At 39.5% G+C, this 13,351-nt stretch overlaps 1 protein-coding gene across 3 annotated transcripts in view; it reads left to right on the top strand.

The window, feature by feature from the left end:
* LOC137978427 (fibrillin-2-like) overlaps positions 1–13,351 on the top strand; it is a 63,093-nt gene that overhangs the window by 5,792 nt on the left and 43,950 nt on the right. For all 3 annotated transcript variants that reach the window (XR_011118157.1, XM_068825354.1, XM_068825352.1), the window contains exons 2-14: positions 161–457; positions 780–943; positions 2,447–2,634; positions 2,880–3,197; positions 3,648–3,776; positions 3,900–4,178; positions 4,537–4,917; positions 5,608–5,748; positions 7,144–7,254; positions 12,097–12,216; positions 12,580–12,687; positions 12,796–12,921; positions 13,012–13,122. Coding sequence is in view for 2 of the 3 variants with exons in the window: in XM_068825354.1 (XP_068681455.1) it covers positions 161–457; positions 780–943; positions 2,447–2,634; positions 2,880–3,197; positions 3,648–3,776; positions 3,900–4,178; positions 4,537–4,917; positions 5,608–5,748; positions 7,144–7,254; positions 12,097–12,216; positions 12,580–12,687; positions 12,796–12,921; positions 13,012–13,122 (2,473 nt within the window). In the remaining variant the exon portion in view is untranslated. The remainder of the gene's footprint in view (positions 1–160; positions 458–779; positions 944–2,446; positions 2,635–2,879; positions 3,198–3,647; positions 3,777–3,899; positions 4,179–4,536; positions 4,918–5,607; positions 5,749–7,143; positions 7,255–12,096; positions 12,217–12,579; positions 12,688–12,795; positions 12,922–13,011; positions 13,123–13,351) is intronic.

Raw genomic sequence — 13,351 nt, 5'->3', positions numbered from 1 at the left:
ACGATTCCACCTGCTTCTCTATCCAAGTAAACAAAATACCACACTCTGGAAAAAGTATAAAATACAACGCCTTCATCTTATGTTTATTTACTGGTCAGCAATTCAGTTATTACCGGAAAAAAAATCGACATTAGCAGTCAACTTCTTTCTTGTTTTTCAGATACATGGGGAAGGACTTATCACACTTGGGAAGGAGACATTTGTTAACACTGCCTTGAGACACAGAAAGTTCCCGTTTCCTCCGAACACGCCTTCCATTGCAGTATTCTACGCACCCATCCAAATATATGATAATAGTGAAGTCTTTTACAGAGAAACACGAAATCAAGATGACCTTGAACGGGCAACGAACTATGCTAGATCCAGTTTTGTGGAAGATACCACTTTTAGTGCGTCGCACGTTTTTATCGCCACATGGAATAATGTGACTCGTGCCTCGACCATTTTTCCTAACAAGGTAACATTTAAAGAGCAAATGGAGGGGAATTTTCCTTTCCTTGAGCAACATGGCAGTCCTTTCTTCGTTTTTACTTCCCCAAAACGGCTGCGGTAGATAAGGTACATGCCCTAATAAGCCATGTGCTTTAATACTCCCATATGTAAATACCTACTCCAATATATACCTTCTTGCCTATTTACTTGTTGTCCTCTACTATATTGACGTTGAAATGTTGCTTTCATAAAAGACAAGCAAAGAAACCAGCAAATAATAAATAAGTGCTTGGACTAAACGCTTCTATATGTAGGATAATTCTTTAATCACCTATTATTTGTTTCAGGTGAATACTTTCCAAGCAGTCTTGATGACAGACCGCTTGACCACATTCGCTTTGTTTAGTTATAAACATGACGGCTTGCAGTGGATCAAGGGATACCATGTGAGGTTTCAAGGTGGCCGATTTTTCAATGCACAAGTCGGCTTTAGTGCTGGCGACCAAATTAGGTAATTCAGATGCAAATGTACATATTAAATACATTGACCACACCACACAGGGACTTTTGAGAGACAATGAAACAATGACGCAAACAACACAATTAAGAGTCCCAACTGGCGATAAGCAGATCAGTTGACTATTTACAAATGCAGCCGATGAATTGCCAGGACAACAACTCCAAATTCCGAATCGTTAGTCCGTGGCCTCTACCAAACATTTTCCTCATATTACAACAAATTTACGCGATGTTATTAGGCGAATCGGATGCAGTTTACCATTTCAATACACCTAACACCTCAGGCTTCAAATTTCTGCTAGTGCTAAAACTATTATTTCTTGGAGTATCTTTTTTCGCACTTCCTTCGTTCTAGTCTCTAGTGCGAGATTGCAAATTATATTATTGTTTATTTCTTAGTCTACGTTTACACTAGAGCAAAAGTGTCCGGATTCGTGACAAATCGGGAACGTTCTAGTACCGGATTGGTTTTAGTGTTTACACACAAAACCTGATCCGGTATGAAAAGCTCCCAGATTCGTCACGAATCCGGCACATTATGAATCCGGAATCCAAAATGGAAACTTTGCATCCGAATACTTTGAATCCGACGCTTTCCGTTCGTGTAAACAGGTGATCCCACGAATCCAGATAGTCTAAGCCGCATGCGATCCTTCAGGATTGTCTTTGCACAGGATGGCCGCCGAGTTACCGGGGTATATCGCGTTCTTATACTTTTTCCTGAGATCTTTGATTTTGCTGGTGATTCTCTCAGGATTAAAGAGACCGGTGCTGTGTGTGAATTCTTCATACTGACATACAAATTTACTTCATAAGTCCTCATATTTTCTCTTCATGGACTCTCACTCAAGGCCTTCAAATCTTGTTCTGATGAGGAAGATCGAACGACTCGAAGAAGCAGTTCCACTTCACTATCAGTCTAGATCAACGTGCCTTTATTTTCTGATTTTGGCTTTGGATGCCATTTTGAGTAAGGAAACAGCGCTTAGTAACCGGATTCATCGAGTTAGTGTAAATAATTGTAGATCCGAGAATGGGTTTAATGTAAACATGTACGAATCCAAATCCCTTAAATTTGATGAATCCGGAAACATGTAGAAATCTTGATAATTTAGGGGTGCAGGGATGGCGCAGTGGTCAGAGCAGTCGCCTCCCACCGATGTGGCCCGGGTTCGATCCCCAGACTCGGCGTCATCTGTGGGTTGAGTTTGTAGGTTCTCTACTCTGCACCGAGAGGATTTTTCCGGGTACTTCGGTTTTCCCTCTCCTCAAAAACCAACATTTGACTTAATTTGCGTTAATTGTTAATTTCACTTTACAGTGTCCCCAATTAGTGCGCCAGCACTGGAACGACTTGACACTTAAATTAAGTTCCTTTTCTTTCCTTTCCCCCTAGTGTAAACGTAATGTTAAACCATCTTTGGCTTAGGAGTCAACGAGCTGTAAAATTTTGTCAAAAATAAATCATTGAGACACAGCATTTATCCCAATACAGGTATTATTTGCTACCTGGCTCAGGAACTAGAGATGTGAAGCTTCTTTCCTTTAAGTCTAATATGATGCTTCCTGGGCAGTGGATGTTCAAGATAGGCAGGCCAAACATGGGTCCTTTTAATGTGGAATCGGCAGACAGCTTTTCTCAGAAAGGATCCTTGACGCCCCTTTATTTCAATGTGGATCAATGTAAGTATCAATTTTGTCAAGACTCCCGCACTTTTTTGAAGAAACGAACAGGAGGAAGCATGTATTAGAGGTGCTTGAAAGTGCGCTTAAAGCCTTTCAGCGGACAGCGATAGTAAGATTGCTTTGTTACATTGCATAGTTAAAACAGCAATGAAGGACTGTTTGTAATTGCCGTCGGGTCACACAACTAAAGAGATAGTCAATAATTATAGACACCCTTGGTGATATATATTTTACATTTGCAGACGTAACTGGTTGTTTTAAAGTTCAAGGATACTTTTTATCCAATGAAAGTGAAATATGGGAGGATGTTGGCATTCGCGCCTGTATGATACTCTGTCACGAGAGAAACTATATTTACGCAGCACTTTATAACGGCAACCAGTGCACATGTCTGAACCCGCTGGAATACAAGAAACTGGATATTCTACCCTCAGAAGCGTGCGATGTTCCCTGCGTGGAAAACGACGAATTGACTTGTGGTGGCAAGGCCGCTGCTTCAGTATTTTTGGCTGTGGCCAGTTCCATAGTGTCTAGTGATGAAGGAGTTGCTGCATTAAAGGGTAGGCTCGACTATTGTCAGTTCACTTTAGTATAGCTGTTAGTCAATAAAGGGAAATGCTGTTCTCTTCGCCTTTCACTGATCCCACATTACCTCGCACAAAGGCACTTAACTTCCTATTTTACCTGTGCAGCTACAGATGTTTTGGTGTTGCGAGGGTGAAAAGGAACTTAATACCCCGAATCTAACACTAAAGTCATCTTTACTGACATGATATAGTATGTAAGGATATTTACTGTGATGCTCTTAGCCTGGCCGTAGGGAACCTGGGGGGGCCGCCAAATGCAAAGCACCTCCCGGGGTTTTGTTGAGCTATCCTCTAACTTTCAGTCAGGTCGTTTGAATATTTCACCAAGAGGTTTGACTACAGGGGCATTTATTGATAATTGAGCGTTTGATTGAGTGGAGGATTATTTGATTTATTGAGTGGTCTGCTCATTTGTTTCTTCAGACATGGATGAGTGCGCTAGCGGTGTTTCCCAGTGTCATCCAGATGCTTTTTGTAAGAATTCAGACCCAGGGCACTGCTGTGAATGCAATGAGGGTTATTTTGGAAATGGAGTCATTTGCGAAAAAGAAGGTGAGTAACACCCTTTTTTGTGCGAGAGTAACATTTAACGGCAAAAACGTGACTATTAGACAACACGTACACTTCACGATTACACAGCAATGACTGATTTCTTTTATTTTCCTTAATTAACAGGAGAAAATGTTCGCTTGAATGGAAGAATGACAGGAAACCTTAATGGTATTGACTTGATATCGATTGTAATCGACGTGATTGGGATGACTAAGGATGGCCGTGTATATGTGGTGATAAGAAACCCACCAGCCGGGCTCGAACATTCGCTTAAGATATTGACGCCATTTGCAAACTTGCTTGGATGGACATTCGCTGTGAAGAAAGTGGTGGGTGTTCCCAATGGCTTTAGTCTGATCGGGGACAAGTTCACAAGGAGTGTCGTGATTTCCTTCAACTCCGGTAAGTGTTTGTATTAGGATAGACGACAATAGAGGTTAAGACAGACAAAAATGGGAAGAGAAGAAGGAATAGTGTTCAGGGTGAGTAAAAAACATAAAAAAAAGGTCTAAAGAAAGAACAAAACCTGGTCAACTTTTATACGGCAGCTTATTATTTATGCTGCTTTAGTCCCCATGTCGGCAGCAATTGGATCGACACCCCTTGGACGGAGAACGAGAGATCAAAGAAGCCAAATGACTAGCGTTTTTTACTTGAAGCTTTTCCTTGTTTCCACTAACAAGGCTTTCCACTTTTTTAAAGATGGCCAACTTGAGAAAGATAAATTTCTTTTGTGATTAATTAGCTCTCATCTCCACAGGGGAGAAACTTTACTTAAACCAGACGTTTACAGGGAAAGATTCGACTGGTCGTTTCATCGCCATGGAAACCACATTAAACGGAACAATGCCAAACATTAACGCTGAAGCGGTGGTCAATATGAATTCCTTTAAAGAGATCTATAGACGAGAAGATCGCGGAAGAGTAGAGTCGGACGGAGCAGTCACTTTCGAAGTGAATGGTCAGGCTATCGATTTCTCTGTAATGCAGAGAATCGACTACGATGAACTGAAAGGATGCGACACCGACTTTTATAGTTTTGATGTTGAGTCCAAGGTATTGATGTCCAGATATGATGCAGGACAGAAGTACTCTGCGGTGGCCATCAGATCGTTTATTGTTAATGCGTCTTCATCAGAAGGTGAGAAACGTTAATGAATTGTTCAGTATCTCAGTTTCAAATGGGGACACCATAAGCATGATTTAAATCAGCTGCGGAAAACCTAAACGAAAACTCTCGGAATAAAATAGAGATCGACATAATTAAGACGCGTTGAACCTGGGAATGTGGATCTTGGTCTCCTTCCAATGGACCTAAACGTTGTACCCAATTCAAATCTACCGGGGCTAAGATTCTTTGTGCATTGTATTTGCATTATAATGTAGCATTCACATTTAAATGATATGGAAGTACCTGGAAGAAAACGTTTTATTCCCAAGGGGTTTGAATTGGGTACAACATTGAGTTAGCCGATTAGGTCCATTGTTGGTTGGAACATGACATCACTGTGTGTCCTTTAGCAAAGTATATGCAAACATTTCCTTTTGTTCCGGTCAAAAAGCTTGGCCATGCACCGATCACGAGAGAAAAAACCAAGAATATGGTAAAAATGAAAATAAAAATAAAAATAAAATTAACTAAATCAGTGGATTTTTACAATACGCAATCGGTGGACTGTATGAATAAGTCGAGGGAGTAGAAACTCTTACATCTCTTAGAAATTGAAAGTAAGACTGGTTTGTTTACGTTCATCCTTTAGGATAACCTCCCGGACTATAGAATTGTTCATCTAGGATTGAATATTAGATGCTATTATGTGCTTATTTTTAGTTCAGAAACAGGAAGGCAATATAAATGACTGTGGGGTTTCAAAGAAAAAATGCCACTTAAAAGCAAGCTGCGTGAAAGAACAGGGATCCGAGCAGTGTCGCTGTGATGACGGTTATGAAGGGGATGGTGTCCAGTGCGAGCGTATGTGTATTTGGCTTATATATGTGTTTGTTGATACATCAGAAAAATCCAAAATGCAATGTTTTTTTGTTTTATTTTTTTTCCTTCTAACCAGAACTGGTGTAAACACCAAAGATAAAATTGCATTTCTTTGAAACTCAAACTCAATGCTTCTTTCTCGGTGGGTTTGACAGGGAAAAGGAGAGGAACTTTATTTAAGTGTCTAGTCGTTCTAGAGCTGGAACGCTAATTGGCGAACTGTGAAGTGAATTAACAAAACGCAAAACACAAATCAAGTCAAATGTTGGTTTCTGAGGAGAGGGGAAACCGGAGACCCGTAGAAAATCTCTCGGTGCAGAGTAGAGAACCAACCAACTCAACCCACATATGACGCTGAGTCTGGGAATCGAACCCGAGCCACAATGGTGGGAGGCGAGTGCTCTCACCACGGCGCCATCTCTGCACCCCAAGGGTTCACTTTAACGTCAATTGCATAAAAACTGTAGATTCGTTTCATGGCAAATGTATCACAATTTCATTAATGATGGTCATAATTGCTGAAAAAAGTGAGCTAGCCTCATGCAAAAGACCTCTCAACCACTTCTTGCTGGCTTTCGCATCTTCACGCGTCGTTGCCAGCCTCGTTTCTTTGTCATTATCATCATCGTTACCATCATACTCATCGTTATCGTCATCATTAGCATTGTAAAAGTCCTCACAGTCGTCCACAAGATCTTATACTGTGTTCTCAATAGGCTGTTTCGTTATGAAAAGTGTCCACATCAGACAGTGCATTGAGCGAATCATGGTTGAAACATGATTATTCTGAGCATGATTGAAACAACTTCGCGAGGTAGTTTCAATCATGATCAGACCAGACACATTCAAAATGGCGGATGGATGCGGAGAGGAGGCGAGTACCCAAAAGAACCAAAATCGGGGCTACTACGATGCCAAATGTCTAGTTGAAATATGAGCCGATGAAGAGGTACAATTATCGGCGATGGGTAGAAAGCATAATATTTGGGACAACATTGCCGAATAACTTAATGACAACGGTTACAAGAGTACAGCATCGCAATACAAAACCAAAATTCACAACCTGAAACCATAAAACGGCACGAATTATACAACCATGCATGAAACGTGTTTGAAACCGACATCTGATGTGAACAATGCAATAACATGTTTAGGAGAAACATGTTTCAAGTGTTTGCTTTAATCATGTTTCGGCTTTAATGTGAACACAGCTTTATTCATACCGTTATTACTATTGTCCTTATCCTCGTTCAGTGTCATCATCACCACTGCAAGGGTTTCGTTATGTCGTCATTATCACGTTCATCATCGTCATCGTCATCATCATCAATGTCTGTCACCTTTGCTAATCTTTCAACCTTTAAATTGTATCGACAGCCTATCGTTGCCCTCAGGAATGTAGCCCAGATGCTCAATGCATGGAATCTTCTGGGACCTGGAACTGTGTATGCAATGCTGGTTTCAGGGGAAATGGAGTCACTTGCGAGCGTAAGTTCTAAATGGTCTTTTCAATTGGAAAACTTTCAGATGTGTTTACAAACTTTTCAATGAAAGGTTCCAAATGAACACCACAACGTTTCTGTCAAGTAAATAATAAATAATAATTTACATTTATATTGCGCAGTACATGAATATATATGATTACCTGCGCATTAGAATGATTAAAAACTAAAAAGTATAATAATGTAAACTGAGCTAAAAAACCTACAATGAAAACTAGATAAATAAAAAGTAAAAACTAGATAAATATATCGCTAGATGCAAATAAATAAATGAACAAAAAAAAATAATTCCAATTAAATCATAGATATAAAAGCGAGCCTAGAAAAATGCGTTTTTAATGTATTCTTAAAATTGTTCAAAGTTCTACTGTTGCGAATTTTAAGGGGGAGCGAGCTCCATAGCTTTGGGGCGGTAAAACAAAAAGCCGTATTCTCCAATGTTCTCTTAGTTCTCTCTTGTGGCAACTCAAGGAGAAGCTCATTGTTTGATCATGATCTCAAAGAATAGCGCGATGTATTCTTAATACCAATTAAATCATTGATATATTCCAGCGCTAGCCCGTGAATAGCTTTAAATGTAATTACTAGTATCTTAAATCTAATTCTAAATTGCACTGGCAGCCAGTGAAGCCTGAAAAACAAAAGCGATATATGATCACAGCGGGAAACATGGCAAATTAGACGCGCAGCAGACTTCTTCGTTGATTCAGTTGATAGATACTTTCTTACGCACCTAATGTTGTGAAGGTGGAAATAATATGCACTACAAATCTTATTGATTTGTGTCCCTATACCAAGTTGTTGATCAAACCAGCAGCCCAAATTCTTGGCCTCTTGAGCTGGAGTAATCTGATGGTCACCAACAGCAAGAAAACCTGCGCTGATCTTAGACAATTGCTGTCTTGTTCCATAAGTAAATACTCAGTTTTATCATCATTTAGCTTAAGTCGGTCAGCCAGCATCCATTGACTTATCTATATAGTGTTGCATTGCCATAACTGCCTCATCCCGACTTGCTTGTGGATCAGGTTTAAAAGAAAGAAAAAGCAAAGAGTCATCTACGGAGCAATAGCAAATGGGTTTTGTGCGGATCTTCTCATTCGACTTTAGTAAGGCGTTCGACTCTGTCACACAGAATTTTAGTTAGTAAGCTTAGGGATGTTGATATCAATCCGCATATATTATAAACTGGCTTATCAGTTTCATTAGTGATAGAAAGCAACGCGTTGTTGTAGATAACATCACTACTGAGTATCCAGATATAACCAGAGGAGTCCCCCAGGGGACGGTGCTAGGTCCAATAATGTTTTCTCTGATGGTAAATGATATAAAGCCGGTTAGCTCCTCTAGCTTATTAATTAAATATGCAGATGATGTCACAATCAGCATTCCTGTTCGTGCTGAAGATAGCAACATAGCTGAGCTTGAAGTCAATTCTATAATGAAGTGGGCTGAAAAGAATCAAATGACACTCAACCTGAGTAAAACATGGGACATGTTAATAAAAGGTAGACGCCCCAAAGTCCCACCAGCTCCTCTTGCTATTGTAGAGCGGAAAACGCATGCAGCTAAAGTTGCTCGATGTTACATTTGAGGCTGACCCTTTGAACTGGGACACACTTAAGCAATACAGGACGTTTTTCATGTTTCTGTTACAGGTTGAATTAAAATCACAAAAATTTGGATTTATCACTGCATACAGACTCAGCAAAATTAAAAAAAATTAAAAAAATATTTGATAATTCAAAATAAATAACACTTACAAGAGCCAAGGTTTCTGATCAATAGATTATGAAACCCTTTTTCCTGACTTTTCAAAGTTTTGTTTTTACGTGCTTTTGATTATTACGAATTCAAAGGAAGAAAAAGATAGAGCAAATAACAAAGCAAATTAAAAATTTATGTATGTTTCAGTTCTTTTATTCCTTAGAAGATAATTTAATATTGTTGCCCCCTGCCCTCCTAAGGAGATTCATCAATGAACAATGTCCTTCTAAAAAGCTCTGAGAAAGAAAAGTAGAATCGGTTGTCATGTACAGTATGCCTAACCTCAACCTTAATGCTAACCATCTAAAATCAGTGCCAAGACTTAACAACCATTGGGGTTTTATAAAATGTTCATGAAGAATTTGAGCTACACTAAGTTCATCCACTCACCCCTAGGACCAATTTACTTACCAATATATTACAAGTACTTGCTAATAATTGATGGATTTTTGTTGATGTTTCCTACTATCAATTTCAACCCAGTTTAAAATAAAATGACCTAGGTTAAATTAAAATTAACCAGAATTTAAATTTAGCTGTGACATTTCCATAGCCTCATCTAAACACGAGGGGGAGTTGGGAGAATTCGAGACAGTTATGCAAACCGGAGACCCGAGACGTACGGTAATTATTTATCGCGTGCCATACAGTGCTGAGCACCCTGTCTCAACAAATGTTTTCTTTGCTGAGTTTTCGTGAGTCTTTGGGTCTTCAGCAACATGTAAAGGGGGCTACTCACATCCATGGACACACACTGGATCTGATTGTAACGCGCCAATCGCAATCTGTGATCTCTATGCCACAGGTAGACCACTTGTTTTCAGACCACTTTGCTGTTAACTGCAGTCTTCAAATGCCTAAGCCGGTCACTTCTGTAGGAACATAACTACAGAAATCTTATAGCTGTTAACATTGATCGACTAAAACAAGATCTTAGAAACTCTGAATTGTGTACTAGCCCTCCTAGCTCCCTTGATGTGATGATTGACTGTTACAACTCCACTCTTACGCACATTCTGAAGCGTCACAATCCTCTCAAAACCAGGGCTGTAATTGTAAGGCGACGCCTAGCATGGTTGAGTGAGGACATAAGAGAAGCCAAGAGAGCTAAGCGCAGTACGAAGCGTTGGAAAAGGACGAAGTCTTCATCAGAAATTGAATGCTATAAATATTTTATGGAGGAAACCAGTGGCGATCAGGGTAAACTTTTCAGGGCTACGAAGAGGTTGCTGAAGAAAGATTCTTGTGTCCATTTCCCACCACACGATGATGAATACCTACTGGCTAACGATATGGGGACTTTCTTTGTCAAGAAGGTATCTGATATTCATTTGGATTTTGATGCTGCTGCACTAAATTCTTCTGGTTCCTCAAAATATGACTTTGATCGCCCTGTGAGAGAATTATTCAGCGAATTTAAGCTTTTAAATGATGATGACGTCATAGAGCTGGTGAAGTACCGTGCTTTGGACCCAATGACAACTCCATTAGTAGCAGAGTGTATTGATGTGCTTTTGCCTGTAATTAAACAGATGATCAATCAGTCTAGAGACCTGCCTCTTTTCCTGATTCATGGAAGGATGCCATAGTAAATCCTCTGCTCAAGAAACATGGCCTCGATCTTCTGTATAAAAACTATCGCCCAGTTAGTAATCTTTCTTATGTGTCTAAATTGACAGAACGCTCGGTATCAGATCAACTGCTTTTGCATGTCTTCCAATGGTCTCTATCCTGCTTTGCCGTCGTCGTAAAGACAACACCATAGTACTGAGACTGTTCTTTTAAAGGTGAAGAATGACATTCTTATGAATAGATTCACTTCACTTCACTTCAATATGAACAAGGGTCACGTAACTTTGCTGGTTCTTTTAGATTTAACCGCGGCCTTCGATACCGTTGATCACGAGTCTTCAGTCAAGGTTGGGTGTCTCGGGTAAAGTCTTGGAATGGTTCTCATTATACTTAAGGAACAGAAGTCAACGCATCTCCGTCAAGGGAACTCTCTCTGACCGTTTTTCCTCGCAGTATGGTGTTCTTCAGGAATCCTGTTTCGGTCCTGTATGAGCTTTTTGAGATTGTAAACGCACATCTACCTGACGTTCATTAATAAATATATTAATAGTCTTCATTAAATACCAATAACGCATCAGCCGTGCCTTATTTACAATGAATATTAAATATGTGAAAAAATATAAGATGAAGAATAACTACTAATAATAAACTATGCTAAAAAGACATCTGTTCACAGAAGTGGATTTCAAAGGTAAAGTACAAACTCTAGGTAAGATGTAATAATGGCCCCTGCTGCGTAATTGCCTAGTACGTCTCGTTGGTAAGAGATCATCAAGTGCAGTGGTGTTATATGTGATCTTATTCCATGGTAAAACTATCACAAATACTATATTACTTCAAACAGTATCCAGATTTAAAAGCCCAAGCTAACAGTTTGTCTATTCTCTTTAGATATTTGTCATAATAACAGCAACCCCACACCTCAATAGCATAATTATGTGAAGACTCAGATAATTAAACTTTGGAAGAACACATCTAATTGCTCCTTAGGGTAGCCATAAAATTTACAAACTCTTAAAATATATAAACGACTGCTGGCTTTACTAAGCACATGATCAATATTTATAAAATAATTAGGATAGTACGCGCATTCTCATTGGTCAATAGCTGTGTTTAGATGACAGCATGGAAACACGTCTTTGACATCACACGAATTTTGATTGGGTATGTGTTGTCAGACGCGCGTTTTGATTGGTTGGAAGGAAATGTGAGCGTGTATCAAGAAAATTTGTTTCAATCAAGACTTTAAAAATGCCAGCATTTTCCTTCATTTGTCGGATTATCTTTGAGAAATATTTTATAAAAGCAATAGAGGACTTTTTTCCGTGTTTCCGTAGCCTCATCTAAACACTCGGGGGAGCTGGGAGAATTCTCGACAGTTATGCAAAGCTCTGTATTCAAATAAGTTTGGTGATGTCTGTTGGCGGTTGATGGAGTCTTAATAGTATTTGAAACATGCGATCTTTAGTTTTTCTGTTTTGTTTTTAAGCCGATGGTACTTGTGCTGGAGTACGATGCAGTGAGCGTGCCCAATGCCTATACGCCGACGACAACTCCAGAAAGTGTATATGCAATGTGGGATACCAAGGCGATGGACAGAATTGTGCTCGTATGTACTTACAAAACTTGCCACAGCGTTGGGCAACTTTTCTTTACATTGGTAGTTTTGGATACACCGTTGAACTTCTTTGGGAGATTTTCCTACCTTACTAAAATAAAAGTTCTCTTTGTCATTGTCTTAAGTTTAGATAAGCATAGAGCCCCAGAAATTTCGTGATAACATGCAAATGTAATGTGAGATTTGAAAGTCCAGTTTATGGTTTGCGTTTCATTGAATGTATGCTTAATTTTTACAGAAGCTAGCAACAAATATGTCTTGAATCGCTCTGGATAAAACTATGACAAACCAGCCCCTTGTCGCCATTATCCCATTTTCATCTTAAAGATTCTATTTTTTAAAATTTATCGGTAGCGCTTGACAAATGTGAAGGGGTCCAGTGTGGACGTAACGCATCCTGTGACGAAGCGGGAAAGTGCGCTTGTCATCAGGGTTTCCAAGGCGACGGGCTGCTGTGTAAAGGTAAGATTTAGCAGAACTACTAATTAGCAAGACGAAGTCAGAGTAAACTGCTCAACATGTGTTCTCAAATTACTCCAATTTAATCTATGACTTGCCTTTTAATATCAGATGTGGACGAATGCGACGACAGTGTGCGCGAATGTCACTCAGATGCTAACTGTACAAACAACGTAGGGTCCTATTTATGTCAATGTAAAGACGGGTATCGTGGAGATGGGTTTACGTGTGAAAAGGGTGAGTAAAAATGTAACATCGGAAACACAACACATGCATTTCACATTAGTTTTATCTGAAGAGATTTCTTGGTTAAATTTTCATCCCCAGAGGAAGTCCGTTTTTCTTGCGCCGATCGAAATTGCCATTCTCAAGCTAAATGTGTGGATAACAAATGTGTTTGTAACAATGGTTACCAGGGTGATGGAGTCACGTGTACAGGTGAGTATCCCTAAATCGTGCTACTTTTTCGATTTATTTACTAAAAGCGGACATTTTGTCAGGGTTTTTCCCTAATAATCATGTGATACTCAGAGTAATCAACACTCAAATCAATTTTTTTTTTCACCACGTTTTGGTCGCCAACACTAACATTATTTCTCATTTCTCGACATTCTGCTGCCACTGTCGTAACCCGTAATTCACAAAACGTATGCAAAGTAACTATACT

The sequence above is a fragment of the Montipora foliosa genome, chromosome 12, assembly GCF_036669935.1.
Source record: "Montipora foliosa isolate CH-2021 chromosome 12, ASM3666993v2, whole genome shotgun sequence".
In the NCBI taxonomy this organism is placed as follows: Eukaryota; Metazoa; Cnidaria; class Anthozoa; order Scleractinia; family Acroporidae; genus Montipora; species Montipora foliosa.
The sequence above is the reverse complement of the archived record's forward strand: the minus strand, read 5'-3'. Positions and strand labels throughout refer to the sequence as shown.